Here is a 19349-nt window from a genome sequence, read left to right on the forward strand (position 1 = left end):
GTAATAAAAATATTAAAAAAAAAAAAGAAAGAAAATGCTCAGCACTAATAAATGCTTCAAAACAAACCAGGAAAAAAAAAAAGTTCTCAATTAAATGGCCTACTAACAAAAATGACTGAAAGTTACTTAGTACAACCTTCCCATTTTCTAGATGTGAAAACTAAGGCCCGCAGCTCACATTCAGCTTGCCAAAGTTGAACAACCAATTATGTGTTGGGTCCAGATTCCAGAATACTCTTCACCCCAGCTCATCGACTTGAATTAATTTGTTGAAGGAACTTGTTAATAGGCAAGAAGGCAGAAGAATGATGTGATATACACATGTCACAAACTGAGCTTGGAAAGAGAGTGTGGACTGATGTCAGAACAGCTTCCTCCAGTAAAGATTTCCAGGCAGAAAGACCAAAGGTGGTAGGTAATAAAGTGAGATTCATTTTCCCAGCCTAGCAGTGATTTTTACCAGACCTAATTCTCTCTCTCTCACTCTCTCTCTCTCTCTCTCTCTCTCTCTCTCTCTCTCTCTCTCTCTCTCTCTCTCTCTGACAGTTTTAAGCTATAGCTGAGAATGACCCTGAATTCCTGCTTCCACTTCCAAAGCCCTAAGATTTACAACTGTGTTTCATCATGATTGGTTTTATGCATTGCTGAGGATTGAACCCATGGCTTTGTGGATGATAGGTAAGAAGCCTGCCAACTGAGCTACAGTCCCAGCTCCCAAGACATATGGCCTGATGTAATGATCACTTCAACTCTGGAGGTATACCTAAGAATAATGGAATATCTGCAATGGCTACCAGCTACCTGAACAAATACTTATCAGCCAAAGTATATGCTAAAAAACCTTTCCAGATAACCCACCTCCCTGCCTCAGTCCTAAGCTACATGGGATAAAACGTGGGCATAAGGTGACTGAGTGTGAATCATTTATTTTCCTGAGGAATGGGAGGAAAAAACAGAGGAGCACAGCATGGGTGGGATGGGAGAGTATGAAGATTTATACGAGCATTGGATTTATAAGAGAGAAAAGTAGATCAGATTTGGGGGCAGCCAAATGGCCTCTCTCCATCTCTTTAAATCATTCTCTCCCACAGCCCCGACATCAATGGCAGCCATGGGATATTTCTACTCTTAGCCCTTGAGCAGTCACAGCCAGTGTCTGTCCCTCAGGCTGGCACCCTGAACCGCAAGGCAGACAGAGTTCCTCTTGAGAGATGGGATACAATACAGCCACTGTCTCCAAGGCTTCCACACCCTTTCCCTCTTCCTTCACCCTGGGTTTTCCAGCTGGTGGGTCAAACCTGAAGTTCCTATGTAACTGTCAAAGTGAGGGGTGTAGCGACTGGGGGCCAGAGCTGTCAGTGGCCACAGTCCCCAGGGATTAATGCAATTGGGACAGAGATGACAGGAGAATAATGGGAAGGGAAACTGGGCCAAAAGTTCTCTGGCCCAGCTCATAAGATTCTATATCCAATACTTCCTTGGTTGCTGGGCAACTGCAAAATGGGTCACTGTGAAGTGGCATGGGATGGAGTTGATGTTTATCATAGCCACCAACTGTTGGCACAGCAAAGAGGGTCTTGCCATGTAGCCTTAACTTGGGACCGTTCCTGGCTGAGCCCTTGTCAATAGTAAGCACAGCAAAAGAGAACTAGAAGCTAATTCCTTATCTTCTTCTTTTCACCACAAAATATAGTGGGCATTTCCCTTCTAGTCTTGTCCTCCACATGAGCCAGCTCCTGTGAGAACTTTAGCCTTGCATATGGGGTTCAGCTGGGTTCTTCACCAAGACAGGGTGAGTCAGAATCAAATGTGCTTAGCCCAACCCCTTCCCAGGCATTTAATATCTTTATTTTGGCCAACTGTTGCCTCCCACTTGCCTTTTCTCTAGTTGGGGGAAGATACTTCAGGGGGTTTCATTAATACCTTACAACTCATTCTATCATGCACACAGGAACATGCACACCACTGAGTATACAGGCATATACTCACATGCACTTACTGACAAATGATCTTTTATAATTGTGAAAACCAATTTTTATTTTAATCCCTCAGCACCTGCTGCCATTTCTCCTCGGTGAAATTCACAGATTTATACAGGAGAAAGATGGGTGATCACCGCATGAACAAATGCCCCTCTCTTGTATATCACTGGCTTCCAGTTATCTTCAGCATGAAATCCCAACTTCTTAACAGTCATGGACACAAGATGTCAGCTCTGCCCATCTCTTTCTACTTCTTCTCCCCAACTCTATGCATTTACTTTCTTCGATCTCACTGGCCTTTCTACGCCCTTGGACCTTTTCATCTGATGAAGATCAAATGGTCATAAAGGCCTTCAACAGAGCTGCAAAGATGTAACTAGGCAGCCAAGCCAGTACTGGCCATCAATTCTGATAAGTATATTGACTGGTGTCTGGTCACCTACAGAGATACTTCTGTCCCCAAGAGTTTGGGACATAAACTTATCAGAAATCCACTATGATGACCTACAAATTTACTCATGAGACTTAAATCTGATCATGTCATCACTTGGTGTAATGAAACACTATAAAAAACATAATTAAATATGAGTGGGAGCCAGGCCGTTTCCTTAGCCCTCAGGATGAATACTTTGTGAAGACATTCTAAATGTCAACGACTAAAAACTTAACTAGCAGTAGAAGAAAAATCATTTGAAAAAAATGATAAAACAGTAAACGTCGAAGATTAAAGAAGTCTCTTTTCCAAGTATGGAAGGAACAGCATCAGAGAGCCCACGAGGAATCTGAATCTAGCTCTATAACTAATATACCATGTAGCCTGTGGCTACTTAATAATGCCAAGACTATTGCATAGTCTTCCTCCAATAAAGTGCAAGTCAATTCTAAACAAAATAGTCAAATATTGGTAGAGTATTTTATAAACACTGGTATAGTTTTTAAGATCACTACTTTTGGTGTTTTTGTTTCATTTTCCTTCTCTTCCTTTCTTTATATTTGAGATTGTATTTTAATTACAGCCTTTCTCCCTTCCCTTTCCTCCCTCCCCACTCTTTTTCAAATTCATAGCCTCTTTTTCCATCAACTGTTATTGCATACATGTATGTATGTGTGTATGGATGCATGAATGAATGAATGTATGTACAAATGTACATACATACACATATTTCCAAATACAACTTGCTGAGTTCAAATAATGTTACTTGTTTGTATGTTTTCAGGACTGACCATTAGAATGATCAGTGATTTGTTTTTCTCTGGGAAAGACTGCCTCTCCTCCTTCCAGCCCTCCTCAGTAGCCTTGAGTTCACTACTGAACGTATCTGACTAATGCTGACTGTGCTATCTGGGTTCTCCTAGGAGCACTGGACAATGTCAGGGGCACTTCTGCTGTTACAATGGGAGTTGGCATCTACTGGGCAGAGAACAAACAAGGCTGCCTAACACTGTGTAAGGAAATCAACAGCTTACCAACCGCAAATTATCCCACTCTGCTAAAAGTGCTGAAGTTGAGAGATCCTGTATTAAACTTTGTAAATGTTTGTAAGCACAAATATATAAACCACCCCCAAACCCTGAGATTCTGTCCTGAGATTGTTGCAAAAATGCTTTCTTTTCTTGCTCCAATTTAAATCTCTATAACTGGAAGTCATGAGCATTCCACACAGATCAAAACAACCCTCCAATCCCAGAGAAATCCGAATGCTGAGGCTCAGATGTATTAAAAGAAATATCATGCAAACTCCAAGTTGTGAGAACTGTCAAAACAAGAATATGAATTCCTGCAGACCAGGCCCATATTTATTTTGAAATAAGGACATTCTCCAAAAAATATGAAGAAATAATTGCTTCTTACAAAAACAATGCATAAGCCAGCAAGATGGCTCAGAGAGAAAAGGCGCTTGTCATCAAGCCTGAAGATATGAGTTGAATCCCCTGGACTCATGTGGTAGAAGAAGAAAATCAACTCCTGAAAGTTGTACTCTGGTCTCCACACACAAGTACTGTGCATACACACATGCACACATACACACAAATAAAATGTATGATCAATATAGATTTATGTCAGTCATGATGACGTGTCTATAATCCTAGCACTAAGAAGGCAGAGGTAGGAGGATCACCATAAGTCTGAGATCAGACAGGGCTACATAGAAAATTCCAGATCAGCCAGGGCTACATAGTAGAAACCCATCTCAAAAGAGATGAAAATAAAAATAAAAGCCAACAACATAGACAAAAAAGAAGATAAAAAAGACAAATCTAAAAGAATAAAAATGAGAAACCAACTTGGTGTCTTGGAAATTAACCACATGGTCACCAAAGTTAAAAAAAAATATTCCACAGATGGAAATGGATGTCTTGTGTACTGCAAAAGCCTTGAGGGTCACTCTGGACCGAGAACTGAATGACAGAGAAAGGGTAAATAGACAGGATAAGATTATATATGCATAACAAGAAAGTGTCTCCCACCTTCCATGCAAGAGATTTGCTTGAGTGCCAATGCTGTGTAAATGGACTGGTTGTTAAATGACTATATAAAGTGATGTCACCATTTTGAAACTATGAGATGATTATATATAATCCCTGACACATCTGATAGTTGGAAGAAAACACATTTACTAGAAATCTAACTTTGACTTTAGAATTTTGACCTTTCCCTAGGCTACTAAATGTGATTCAATTCTCTCTTAAGATAGAAGGTGGCAGCTGTAAGCCATAGCTCTCTGTAAACTATGAGATAGCCAAGGATACAGTCACTACTCTATAGCATATTACATAGCTGGGATATGATAAACAATTTATCTATCCATCTATCTATTCATCTATCTATCTATCTATCTATCTATCTATCTATCTATCTATTTATCTATCTACCTATGTACCTATCCATCCATCTATATATATTCTATGTATCTATCTATATCTATGTATAATGTATCTGTGTATCTATGTATGTCTATGTATAATGTATCTATCTATATCTATTCATGTATTATATATACTTTTTCCCAAAGCAGAATCTCACTATGTATTCCAGGCTAGCATCAAACGCATGATCTTCCTGACTCAGTCTCTTGAGTCCTGGGATTATAGCCCTGATCTACCAACAACTGGTTCTGTCTTAATATATTTGTAATTTATGATAGGTATTGGGAAGATGTTTCCCTGAACGCCTAGGAGCATCTGGAGTTTAATGTCTTGCTTATACACGAATTACGCCCTGTCTTGTCCTGTCTTCCATTTGTTTGGCAGGTGCTTGTCTTGGCTCCCCAGCAGGCTACAAATGTCTTTAAAAAAAAAAAAAACAGGCTGTGCCTGCTACACCTCTGTTCCTATCATATCAACTCCTGGGCTAAAAATACCAAATAGATTGAAACTCACAACCAATTTTGAGGAAACCTAGTCTTGGGCTATGCTTGCTAGTGTCCTCCAGAAATATAGAATTAACTTGCATCAACATGAGAACAAAGTGAAGAGAAAAGCTCGAAACCGAATGAGAATCCAGAAAGGACAGAGAGCAAGGAACTCCCATCCCTGGGTGGTCTTGAAGAAGATGGGATTCTGCAGGCTGGGCTAGGCAGTTCCATTGCTTGACAAATGGTGTCAAATTCCAGAGCACTCATCTCATGAGTTTCCCAGGCCCGTGGGGAGAAGAAGACTCTTTGGAAAGGGTGCAATTAGAAACACATTTTTTTCTTCATCACACATTCTGGCAAGTGTCTCTCTGTGACAGACTCTCCACAGACCTGATTGAGACTCATGTTTCTCAGCCATTGTTTTACCTCCTGCTGAAAAGTCCCAAACTGGTTCCTTTGCCACTTCCCAGACAGACACTGGGACAGGCAATAGGCAAGTGTTATCTTTCTCATTAAACATAACAAAGCAGAACAGACACTAAGGTTAAAGATAAAATTAGAAACCTTTCCACAAGCCTTGCCCGAGACACTCAAGTCCATTCCAAGAATGTACAATAACAATAATCACTAGCCTTTTGTGGAGCAATATTCTAGGTACTGATTTTCAAAACAGAGATTGGCTATCTATGCCTGGTTTTGTAAATATCTATCTTAGAAAACAGCTGCTCATAGCTGGTTCAGGGGATATCTGTGCTTCTTTCCCACTGCATGGGCAGGGCTCAGAGGTGCAGCAGCACATAGTCTTCAACACTTAAGTATTTAGGTTTAGTCTCTGGTCCTTCAGAGGGAAAAGTGGTAATCTTTATCTATAGCTAATAAAAGCTCAGTAGATCATATATGATATGCCTAAATATATCAGTGTTGTCAACATTAGGAATAAATACAAAAATTAAAAACCACTACTTTTGTTTATTGAGCATTTACCAAGTTATCAGCATTTTTAAAAGGATATTATCACTCTTATAGTCCAGAGTGAAACACTTAAGCTCAGCTTAAGTTCTGCTGAAGGTCATGTGGTTGATCAGTGGAGGACTTAAGATTTGTATCCAAGCTCTCACTCTAATGCCCATGCCAGGTGGTACCCTGAACTACACCATATGTATCTGCCCAAATGGTTCACCCTCTGTAGGCAGAGACAACCTACAGATAGATACTCATGACCATGGATACAGATACCCAAAAGTCAAAGATACATAAACTGAGGGTGGAGTTTCTATCGAGCCATTCAGTATTAAAGATGGGGTCATTCTGAGGTCCCGATGAGTGTACTCCTCAGTGGCTATGTCTTTCATCCCCACCTTCAAGGTTATTTGACTTTTGAATCTTCTAGTATAGGAAAGAAGACCACTCCATTCTCCTGACTCTATAGTTTGGTTCCAGATCTCAGTGAGTCCAGGTGGCACTTGTTCTGTAAATATGTCAAGTCTTGTTGGGCACTGGTGTACTGAGAGAAGACTTTCTGCTGGAGCAGGGTAGAGAGGGGCAACAGATGGAAACCAGGATTCGTCCATACTTTCCCAGCTGCAAACCTGCCTGGAGCCTCACTGGTTCACAGTGCTGTGGTTAAAAGCCCTCCTGCAACTGCAGTTCCCCCCTGCATGTACTCTTGGGATCTGAGCTCAGACGACATAGCAGAAATTTTAGCATTTATCCCAACCTCACTCACCAGTTCCAGGTGCTAATTGTGTGACCACCCCAACCCTATCTCCCTCTGTTCCTAGTGATGTCTAATGCCTTTGAAATGGGCCCTCCATGACTCATCAGACATCCTCCCTTTATCCAGTTCTGCTCCTGAGATGGGGCCAAATGCCTGTTTAGGCTGACAGCACATCCACAAGTTACTGAAGAAAATAATCTAAAGCTCCCCATTCAGTCAGAGCCTTTCACAGACAGAATTTGTCACCAGACATACTCCCAATATATACTGCAGTTATTGACTTCTAAAACCAAAGTCATGTTCAGACCATAGGAAGCAGCACTGACCCCTGACAAAGTCTCCTTGATGGAGTCTGAGACCAACTTAACACCACTCTCTTAATGGCCCTCCACCTCACTGAACCACCACCAACCCTGTCCTGGTTGCCCATGTGCCCCAGGATTTACCTTCACTGCCACTAGCATCTTGTCTTTGGTGGGGCTTAGATTGTAGCACTCAGCCAGGAAGACCTTTCCAAAGGCTCCCTCACCCAATTCTCTCTTCAACACGATGTCTCTCCTCTTGATGTGCTGAACATCTGTAGAAGTATCACAAATGAGACAGAAAGTCAGATTCTGGCACCTTCAGGTCAGCAGAAATCTAAGGTACTTCTGGTTCCACAACAGGAAGAGGCAAATGTTAATATCTCAACTTGAGCATGGAGATTGTCACGACTTTCTGAACTAAGTCTGACATGGAATAAAATCTCAGTTCTGTGCCAGACCAACTTCTGAGTACTCTATACCTCAGGACAGAACAGGAATCAGTGATGTCACTGAATATGGGCGTGTCCTGTGATGCTGCACATGAATGGCAGCATCCTGGCAAGATGCAGATTCTGATTCAGTGGAACTGAAAATCAACATCCGTAGCAAGTCACTAAGTGATGCTAGTGATCTGAGAATCAGATTTGGATGCTGACTCCATGACAATCCTGCCCACTTTACCCCCCAGTTTGGGAAAGTTATTTAATCCCAGAGCCTCAATTTTCTCATTTTAAATGGGGTCAGCAACAAAGCCATTCTCATTGAAGCCTGGTCATGAAATGAGATAATCCAGATTAAGAGGTTATCTTAGTCTGGGAGACACTTAGAGACATGTGCTCAGTAAACACACAAAAACATGCACATGCTCTCACACACATTCACACAGATAAAAATACATACACATATATACACAAATACACACACACACAAATACAAGCACATGCACATACAAACATACACACATAACCACACATACACACAGGTATGTGCCTATATGCACAGATACACATGAACACATATATGCATACACATGTACATACAGAAGCATACAAATATACACACACACACATATATATGTATATATATACATGCATACATATGTATACATGCACAGAAATACACCCAAAATGTATACATACATAAACAAACATGTACTCACACATACACACAGATATACATACATACATACATAAACATACACACATACCATGTACATATCCTTACACACAGACACGTGTGCACACACATAACAGCACAACAGTACCCTGTTCATGATAGAAAACACTCATAGGTAGCTAAAATTATGCCAGGAAAATCTCTAGCTGGCCAGCACTGCTTCTTTGAGAGAAAGCAAACCAATGAGATCACAGATGACAAGTTCAAAGACAGCCTCAGACCTGAGGTCTGTGCAAATGGAACAGCTGCCAGTGCCTTTGCTAATTTAGCAACCTAATTAAAGCATGTCTGCCAGGAGAGAGCAGAGCTGTGACCTCGGCCCTCCCACCTCTTTGGAAAGAATGCTACCAAGGAACTGTACAATCAGGGGTCTGGTGAAGAAAGGAGTGAGGTGGGGGTTACTCACCGACCTTCACATGAATTGTTCAAGAGGCAAAGGCCCATTAAATACCTGTATCGACATTATGAAGCCTGTCGCCCAGCCAGCAAAGAAGGTCCTCTCAAATGAGCTTGTCGGGCAGTGAAAGCTGAACGTGGAAGAACCGTGGCAGACTGTCCACACAGTGAAGAGCCATGTGACAGGGACAGAGGGGCATGGCTTGAAAATTGAGCCTAGTGGCTTGGTAGACTTGGGTGCTAATTTTTTCCTATCAGAGTTCGATATCTCACAAGGTCTAGGGTGACTTGCCCCCATTTCCTTTTTCTTTGCAGGCATTCTTCACGAGTCGTGGATAAAAATGGTTTCCTCAGCTAGAGAGATGGCTCAGCTATTCAAAGCCCTTCCTTGTTCAGCAATCCTGTCTTTGTCTTGTAGCCTCTGAAGAATAGTGTAATTTTGGCCTTCAGGGGTAAGGCTAAAAAGTATCACTGGTAGAAAATGGGATGTCTGGGCCTCTATTGGGAAGTCATCTGCTCACCACTGCCTAGTCATTCCCAGGTGGCTAGTAATGACGCATATGAGGGTCCTACAAAGTGAGTGACCTGTCAAGGCCAGGGAGTGAAGATATGGCCTGGTAAGATAGCTCTCCAGCCTGGAGCCAGGCCTCAGATTCCTCATCTATAAAATGGGCATACCCCACAGCTGGGTGTACAAGTCTATCAACATTTGTACTGTGGAACTTTGTCTTCTGTGAAGATCTTGACCTTGTGATCTTGACATCACAGTGACAGTGACTCACCACACTAGCCCATTGGGCTAAGGAGATGGCCCAGTAAGGCATTTGCTGTGCAAGCAGAAAGACCTGAGTTCGGGTCTCCAGTAGCAGTAGCTGTTTATGTAATCTTATAGTTCTTATGATGATACTGGAGGCAGAAAGAGAATATCTGGAAGCCTGTGAGCCAGTTATTCTGGCATATCCAGTAGCAAAACAAGATGCCTGCTCTCAAACAAAGTAGAAGGCAAGGACCAACACAAATGGCATCCTCTGACCTCTATACATACACTGTGGCATGAACATGCCCCCACATACACATTCATATGTGTACATGTGTGCATGCACGTGCACAGACATTCAGACACACACACACACACACACAGTGAGAGAGAGAGAGAGAGAGAGAGAGAGAGAGAGAGAGAGAGAAAGAGAGAGAGAAAATCAGCCTTATCACTGTGTCCTTGTAGAAGAGGTGGGGCCATTATCAGGCTCTCACCTGAGATTTCAGCCCATCTCTCCACTACGCTCCCATCCTAGCCACAAGTCATCCTTCCAGTTCCAGCTGCCCTTGAAAGGGGCTAGCATGTATAGCATACAGTATGCTGAGATAGAACTCCACTCACACAGCTTCTGACCTGTGCAGAGGGAGGAATTTTTGGTGACTCATATTTCTGTCACTCTAATATTCACTTGTTTGCCAAGCTGGCCTTGATATGTTATCAGTACCCCATCTTGGGTGAACATATGTTGGTTGTTCCACCTCTCCCCTGGAAAATAATGCAATAAACTCATTCAAGATTGTAAATATAGTAAAATATCATTTACCTCTTGACTGGTAGTTTTTTTAAAAGAAGGTGAAAGGAAAGGAAAGCCAAGCCAAGCCTCCCCCAGGTGCTGAGATCAGCATGAAATCCAAAATTCAAAGATAGCCAGAGAAGCCAGTCACCTGAGAAAAAGCTGACTCTGCCTCAGACCCCAGTCTCACCCTCTTTCTGATTGGCCAATGAGCAGGACACTCAAAATCACCCAGAGAGTTTGTTAAAAACAGATTGCTGGGCTCCTAATGCAGAGAGTACCAGCCAGTGAGTCCATCTTGAGGCTTGAGAATAGGCATCTCTAAGTTCTCAAGTGATGCTGACAATGTCAATCAAGGAGGCACACTTTGGGTACCACTGGAGCAGGATATTTTGGGAAATGAGGAGTTAGCTAGCTGATACCACAGCTGCCTCTACAGGTTGGGCTTAGGTAGTACCAAGACTACCAACAGGTAACTCATACCTCATCCCCAGAAAACCAGGAGAAGGTCACGGGTCTTGGATTTATTTCTAAGCCCCTCTTGCCCTTGCAATCTATATGGCTTAAGCTAAGTCAACTGTTTAAAGAGACTGAAGTGGCCCTCTATGCCCTGGAGATCAAGCCTCTCTGGCTTTCTTGTGTTCTAGAAACCTCTGCACAGAGCAAAGAAACAATACAAATTTTCACTGGTCCCTAAGCCCAGCTCAGAGCCACCTTTCCTCAGGGCTTCCCAGTCTCAGAATCAGTCAATGCAAAATGACTTGAGGAGCTTTAGAGAGAGCTGGAGTCCTCTATGCAGCTGCCATGCCTGGGTCATGTCTGAAAGTCCTTTCCCCTCTCCCTCCCTAGGCAGCAAAAGTCCAGGGCTTTGAAAGATTCTGAGGCTCCAAGTGGGACATTTCAGACAGGCATGGCTTTCCACCCATCTCGGAGTTGAAAGCCTGGCATCTTCTGCACACTTCCTGTTGCTGTGTGAGCATGGAATCTGCAGGCTTTGAGCCATGCAGGAGACAGGTGAGCACAGTGTGAGAAATCCCTCTCCTTCTCTTCCCAGGAACATGGGAAAGGCAAGCTAGAGCCAAAGTGTTTTGCCTAAACATACAAATGAATCATTTTTAGGGACATGGAAATACCCAATGGCTCAGAATAAAGCCTCCTCGTCTCATCCTCTTGTCTTCTCAGTATAGGGCGTTTAAGATCAATACATATGTTTATCCCTGGTCAAGTGGTAAGAGCCAGGAAAGGGAGAAGGAGCCAGAAATAAAAGCAGACTTCATCCCACCCAAAGTCCTCCTACAGTAAACAATGAAATCCCAACTGTGGTGACAAGAATCCCCACAAGGTGATTGAGGAACTTTGGCAGAAAAACACAGAATAGAAGCCAAATGCATGACATAAATCCCTTCCTTGTGGACAAGTCCATGAAGCAAGGAGGCTGGACTCCAAAACGCAATCTCAGCTGCTGCTTTTCCTGAACTCTCCAACAGAGAAGTAAAGCAAAGGGAATGTGCATGTGGCCGGTCCGATGAGGTGTGCAGCCCTCATTCCCATAAGGGCTCCAGTCTCTGGGCTACTTTCACGAATAAAATGAAGGCTTGTGATACCCTTTATTAGCCGGAGACAAACCCCAGCCAAGAAAAGCCATTCCTTGTGGGGATTCCCAAGCCTGTGTCTTTTGCTCTCCATCAAACAGCCCTCCCTTTCTTGCTCCTTCATCTATAGTCACCAAAATGGTCCTATCCAAATATTAACTACCCCTAATTCTCCTGCACTAGTCATCCTGGGATTCTCTTACAGCATTGTTCCATTTGAAAGAACAGCAACTGCAACAGGAGCAGGAGCAGGAGCAGGAGCAGGAGCCGGAGCAGGAACCTCCCCCAAGGAGCCTTTCAGAACCCACCAAGCTCTGAGAATATGGAATTGAGGAACCCTGAAAGACTGGTTTGGAGTGAACTGTTTCATTTTTCATGCCCACATGTCTACTTGAGCCCCTTCTCTGCTTATTTTTAATTCCTGTCATGAAGTTCAGGGCTGTTACTGCTGAAGCCATCCAACCAACCCACAAGCCAAAAGATGCTGACTTCCCCTAAGAGAAGAGAGTATCGATCAGTCTCCTTACTGCATGGCTGGATGGATGGGCGAGAAGCATCTAGGTTGGGAAGCTCAGGGTTTGGAGTGCTGGAAGGAGAGGAAGAGAAAGGGGAAATGTGTAGGTGGAGAACAGGGGGAGTGTCCTAAGTCGATCGAGAAAGGGCTGCTGAGAGAGTAGGGGTGCTATTTAATGGAAAAGGGTCTGAGGAAATGAAAAGGGTTACTAGAACTTTCTGCCATGGTTCATCTCAAATTCCTCTTCTCCAGAGAGCCCCTAATGGGGGATTTCACCAGAAGAGGCCACCTGGAGATCCTCTGGTTCCCACAGGACAAATGATTAGTCTGACACAAATAAACCCTGAGTTTCAGTTACTCCCTGTAGAATTCTTCCTCTGCAGTTTGGACCCAAGTCACAGTTCCACATGTGTGGGATTCACTAGAGCAGGGTCTTACAGATCTACAGCAAGCTGGGCCTCAAGCACTCAGTTCCCTGAGAGGCCAGTGGGTTGGCTGGGTTTATTGATTGTCTCTATCTGTTTTCCTGAGCTTCCTCATCTGAGGCTGGGAGCTGACAATATTGAGAGAGACATTTCTGAAACTCCTACTGCGACTCACGCAGCTACTGACTCTGGATGATCAGATGTGGCTGGACCCACAGAGACTGACATCAATGTCCCTCTTTGTTCACAAAGAAAGGGGAGCCAGAAACTGCTCCACTCTGGAGCCCAGGGATGAAGAATGATCAAAATCCACTAAAATTATCATACTACTCAAAGAGAAATGATTTTAGATAAAAACAAGCAGATAAATAGGTTTGTATTGGAATCCTGGCCCTGACATTTCCTAGTTGTCTTCTCTCTCCAAGCCTCAAGATCCTGATTGGTAAATTGGCCCATGGATAGTAACTTGGCAGAACAATTAAGAAAAGTGACTTAAATTTTTAGATTATAGGCCTGGTGAGATTGCTCAGTCATTAAAATGATTACCTCACAAGCCCCAGCCCTAAGCTCCATCCCCAGAACTTACCCGAGGAAAGCTGATGGTGGCAGTCCACATTTGGGCTCCCCAGTGCTGGAGAGACTGAGGCAGGTAGACCCTGAGGTTTACTAGTCAGCCAGCGTAACCTAACCAGGGAGTTCCAAGCCAAGAAATTGTCTCCAAAGATGGATGGCATCTGAAGAATGACACCCAATGTTGATTTTTCAGTCTCCATATATATGCATAAACATAGGCACATATAAAAAGTTTCTTTAGGTGATGGAGTTAGTAGAAAGCATATGAACTAAAATTGGCATTTGACAAGTGTGGTTCTGTCTCTTTCTGTAAGATCTGCATTCTAAAAGCTTAGCCTATGTGCAAACAAAGCAGTGGCTTGGGAAGAAATTGAAGGAAGGATGATAATGGTCTCTGAAAAGAAAATGGCCTGAGGTTGCTCAGGGGTGGGCAGGCATTGACTGAGGGTCACCCGCCAGTCTGCCTCAGTCTGCCTCAGTCTGCCACCACAACATTTAGCTTCCTCTCTATCGGAGTCAAAAATAGTATGTGGGAGGAGGTTGGTCAGACAATGGAATAAAGACATCAAAAATCAGTGACAGCCACCTCCACAAGATGGGTATTTATCCATAGAGATATACCAGAACCCCAGGACCAGCTAATCTAAATTATGGTGATTCTGACCACTGCAAGAGAAGCTACAAACTCAGTCCCCCAAAATGAGCGTGCGCCTCAGTTCGCATGCAGAGGACCTTAGGTGAAGCTGATTGTTGTTCTCAGAAACATATTCACCACCGACCTCTGATAAGAGGCTCAGAAACAGCTCCCAGTCCCAGTGCAGCCACAAGGGTTGGTTCATTTTAATACTCAATTCCCAATTAGCTCCTGGAGTCATTAGATAGTTGTCTCATGGACCCATTTTTACTCTGTGCTTGCCTCTTTTAACTTTGAGATATTCCTTATTCCCTTATTAATAATAAAAATAACTCCCATTGATTGAGTGCCTATCTAAGGCAGACTAAGTAAGCACTTGCATGTTCCTTCACATTCATCTTTATAAAGCTCTATCTAAAGTGAAATATAGCCTGTTGCTCTTCTGGTACTCCAGAAGAGGGAGCTGAGGCTTGCCCAAGACCCCTTAGCTATCAGAGGTGGTCTGTTAAACTGCAAAGTCTGGTACAGTACTGCCCCCTTTCCGCAAAGAATAAATTGCAAGAGCCCCTGCAGAACAGTGAAGCTGGCTTTTTCCTATACAAACACAGCTGTGGGAAAGTCTAATCCATACACTAGACAGAACATGAGATTGACAACCACTAATGACATAATAATTAGAATAACAAACAGTGATAAGAGTTAGCCAGGGTGGTATATTAAGAGAGGCAAGACAAATATTCATACTTTAGACTGCAACTGAAACCAGAGATAACAAACCATAGAAAGGGCAAAATGTGTGAGCAGACAGTTGCCATTCTTCAGCCTTGCCATCTTCTCCTCACCTCCACAGAGAAGCCCTGTACCCTGAGTTGGCATCCCTAGATAGAAAAGAACAGTGGTGTCCATGAAGACACAGAGACCCTGTCTCTGCCAGCTCTGTTGCCGCAACCTGAACATATCTCAAGAGGACTGCACTGGAAGTCCCAAATTCAGAGATCCACTGAGGAGCAGATGTTCCAGGGGATCTTACTCTGAGAGTGAAAACCATCTAGGGACTGCCTTGTAAAAATTATTATTTGAACAGTTTCTTCATGCTATGATCCAATGACTGTCCAGAGGAGGTAACTAGGTTCATTGCAAACCATAGCATAAAGTCTGCCATTAGCCAGGATGTGCCACAGCATAGGGCTGCTATGCACTTGAAGGGCTTGGGAGGTTCTTGACAGGAGAGAGGGGACAAAGAAAGAGGGAGAGGAAGGGAGTATCTCTGAGAAGTGTGTGTTCTCTTTGCACTAACCAGACCCTAGGGTCTCAGGCTGCCAAAAAAGGCTCAGAAGAAAACATTAATTCAATACCACACATTTAATTACACATGAAATGGAATGTTCTTAAGCAGAAAAGAATAACTTTCTCAGAGCTCCAACTGTGAGTTTTTGAAGTGGCAGAAGAAAAGAGGTCCAGCACTAAGTCATGGAGAGGCAACATTCTGCCAGAAAGGCAGGACCTTTCTCCTTACCATGGAAGGTACTTCTGCTGCCCTCACCCTTCTTCTAGCCCTCTGGTTTTGTCTCTCCAAGGATCTTCAGTTGTTCTATGTGGTCTTATATATGAGCATCTCTCTGGCTAATGGCAGGCTTTATGCTATGATCTGCAACTAACCTAGCCACCTTTTCATGGACAGTCATGGGGTTATAGCATGAAGAACTGTTCAAATATCAAGTTTTACAAGACAGTCCCTGGATGGTTTCCACTCTCAGAGTAAGATCACCTAAAGCAATAGCAAGGACCTTTGTAGAACACACTTCTGAAGCTGTAAAGTAAGAGGAGAACTCTGGGGACTCCTTAAAATGACTAACCAAATGAGATACCAGTTATACAGGAAGGATTATGGTGCTATTGAACCCCAGTGATGTTCATTGTTGTTGCTACCTGAAGGTAACAAAGGTAATATACTCAGTCCTGTTTATTTAAGCACTCAGATCTTCCTGCTGTCAGCCTACAGCTCATCCCAGTATCTTCATTCCATAGGTCTGGGCTTCTCTCACAACTTTGTAGTCATATGCTTTTGCAAAGCATCTCTAAAGCATTCAAGTCAAAAGACCACTGTCAAATGTTCCTGGAGGCCATCAGTTAAGCCTAGCACAGTGCCCAATATACACAAGAAACTCACTAAATAATTGATGAGCAATGAATAAATTAAAGTCCCATCTGAAACATAGATGTAAGCAGAGAAAACACTACAAAGAGAAACAAAGAAGGGAAGTTGGGGGAGTAGTTAAAAGGAATGAATGGGGATGGGAAGGGATCCAGCAAGCCCCGAAGAACAGACTTTTTTATGTCCTGACTCTAAGACTTGCCTGAAGAATATTTTGTTGAACCAGGACAGGTGTGAGCATCACATCTGAACCCTTTATATCTGACACCTCAGACTTCCAAACAAAGAGTCTCTGTGGTCTGCTCTGCTGAGAAGCAGGGAACATAGGTCATGCCCCAGGGCACATGTATACCCAGAAACTAGAGGTGGTAGCATAGGACACAAAGACAATGTGTTCCAACCAAGATGAATAAATACACAAGACACCCTGCTGTTTCTGGACTCAGTGAAGACAGAGGATCAGAGAAAGGACGGTTTGTTCTGGGGCAAATTCCAGCTCACGTCTCCTGACACAAGTTCAGCAAGGGAAGCTAAAGTTCAGATGTGTCCCTGCTCCCAGGTGCTATCTATCCTCTGAACTGTACTTATGTGAGTACAGCCATCCACTGAGACTGTGTGGCTCCTGCCATCACCTCCATAACCACACCACACCTGTCCTTTCATGCCCACTTCCTTGTCTGTGTGGTGTGCTGACCCTTCTTGTGGTGAGAACGCCTCTGGCTCTCATTAAGCAGTGGCTGCTAGAGCCAAGAGTGAAGAGCAGAGGAAGTCCCCAAGGAAAGCCATCTGGAATCGAGAAGCTAGGTGCTGAAAGATGGATCTCAGGCTCTAGCTAGGAATCTATCCCTTCAACAACTTATCCCGCCCCTTCTATCCTCCCCTGTCCTAGCCTGGATAGCTCCTTTCCAATGAAATGTCAAGCTCTCATTTAGAACACCCATACCAGAGCTGAATGCCACCCTGCCATTGCCCCAGGTACTCCTTTGCTCCAGCAGATGCTGCATCAGCTTTTCCTGCTTCTAAGGCAGCAAACTCCACCTCCAAAGTCTTTCCCGGGAGGCAGAGTTCTCACATGGAATCACGAGGCCAAGTTATTTTGTAGTCATTCCTTCCTGCTTTAGATTTCTTAGCAAAGATCTAAACTAAGTGGGCACCTGAAGCCTTGATTTGCAAATAAGAAATACTGGGGTCAGGACAAACTGATGGTCAAGCCAGAGGACCACAGCATCTATTCATGGGATCTACCATTGCATTTAATAGCTATTAATACCCTTGCATCTGGGAAGAAATGGGGTCTTTCATAGGAAGGAAATGAAATGATGATATGAGATCTATGAATATAGGCAGCAATATATCCCAAGGCAGAACATAAGCATAAAAATGGAGAAGGAACAGGGATGAACATTGTCTTAGAGTAAAGAAAGTGGGGGAGAACCTGTCTTTGATGGGGTAGCATTGGGTAGAAATGCACTAGACAATGAGTTCACTAAAACCAGTCTTCAGCCTGGATCTCTTCATGGGCGACATTAAGCCAATCCCCACCTCAATGAATTTCTGTGAGAGGTTAATGAGATTGTGTATGCACAGTAGTACAACTGAAACATATTGAGTGAGAAAATATAAGACCAGTTTGCTCTTCCCACCTCCCCTCTGCCTGGAATTTTAATAGTCCTCCTGATGATGACATCTCTCGAAGTCTCAATCCCCTCTCCTAGAAGACAGAAGTAATAATAATAATAATAATAACAACATGACTTTCTACTACTACACAAAGTTCAGGTATCTTTAAATAATATTTTTAAAAAGAAGTGATCACACTGTGGAAGTCTAGTGGTGCCTGACAGAGTTTACCCTATAGCATCAACTCCTTTGAGCTAGTCTTTATTTTTAATTTAAATTTTAAAATTACTTCGGGTTTTGGGGGCTCTGGCCTCCTTTGTAGTCCAGGCTGCTATGGAAGCCAAGCTCCTCTTGATTCCACTTATCTGAACTGAGATCTGAGATCAAAGCTGATTGCCATGGTACCCATATGGCACAATTTTTAATTGCCAGTTTCAAAACTCAGATAATCTGAACCCCAAATCCCTAAACCACTTTCTTATTGTACCTTACACATGAAAGAATAGGTTTATAGATACGAAGGCTACTCATTCCTGGTGACTGGTGACCCATAGAGTTCTTCATCTAGGGAACTCACCCTCACTTCTAGCTACAAACATCCACTCATTCCCCTAATATGACATTTTCTTCCTGATGCATCTCTTGATTCTCTTTGTTCTTGAAAAGATCCTTCTGCCATCTCCAAAATGTCTATTAATAACACAAAATGAGGTGTTGGTGACCCATGTCTATCCAGTTTGCCTTCACTTATGTAAGGTCAATTTGAGATGAAGAAACTCCAAACATCCTTGCTCTTTAACTAGAGAAGCCTCAACCAAGATGAGCCTCAATTCGATCCCTTCCTGTCAGCACCAGCACCGGATCACCTTGGGCACAGAGTCAGCGAACTCCCCCAAGGTCCCCTAGAGGACTCTCCATGCGATCTTAGGACCACCCATGAGTGGAACACAACTTCTGTTCCAATCCAATCATGCAGGACCTGAGACAGCATTAGGGAAGCAGAAAAGCCGGCCTGACCAAGGTCACAAATCCCTTCCACTCAGTGCTATCACCAAGTCACCTGGGCTCGGAGTCCACAGACACCCCCAAGGTCCCTACAGGACAGCTTCTGAGGCAGACCCCATTTTGGGCTCCAGACATCCAGGCACCTTCCCTGCCAGAGGAGAGGTGTCTGCCCCACCCAGGTGGGCTTTGCTGGAGCACCTGGGGACACCATCTTGGTTCCTGGATCCCTCTGAGACTAGTCTGGGCAGGTAAGAGTGTGGACTACAGAAGCTAACAGCTTCTGGGACAGGCCCTGTTTCAGGCCTTCATCTTCTGCCAGGAGGCAGGTCCAAATGCCAGATATCTG

The 19349-nt window shown here is 43.5% G+C and overlaps 1 protein-coding gene across 5 annotated transcripts in view; it reads right to left on the minus strand.

Annotated features, from left to right (window-relative positions):
• Nucleotides 1-19349, minus strand: part of Ntrk3 (neurotrophic receptor tyrosine kinase 3) — a 397753-nt gene that overhangs the window by 72786 nt on the left and 305618 nt on the right. For all 5 annotated transcript variants that reach the window (XR_003837160.1, XM_021166477.2, XM_029479478.1 and 2 more), the window contains exon 13: nucleotides 7502-7632. Coding sequence is in view for 4 of the 5 variants with exons in the window: in XM_021166477.2 (XP_021022136.1) it covers nucleotides 7502-7632 (131 nt within the window). In the remaining variant the exon portion in view is untranslated. The remainder of the gene's footprint in view (nucleotides 1-7501; nucleotides 7633-19349) is intronic.

Source organism: Mus caroli, chromosome 7 (assembly GCF_900094665.2).
Source record: "Mus caroli chromosome 7, CAROLI_EIJ_v1.1, whole genome shotgun sequence".
Lineage (NCBI taxonomy): Eukaryota > Metazoa > Chordata > Mammalia > Rodentia > Muridae > Mus > Mus caroli.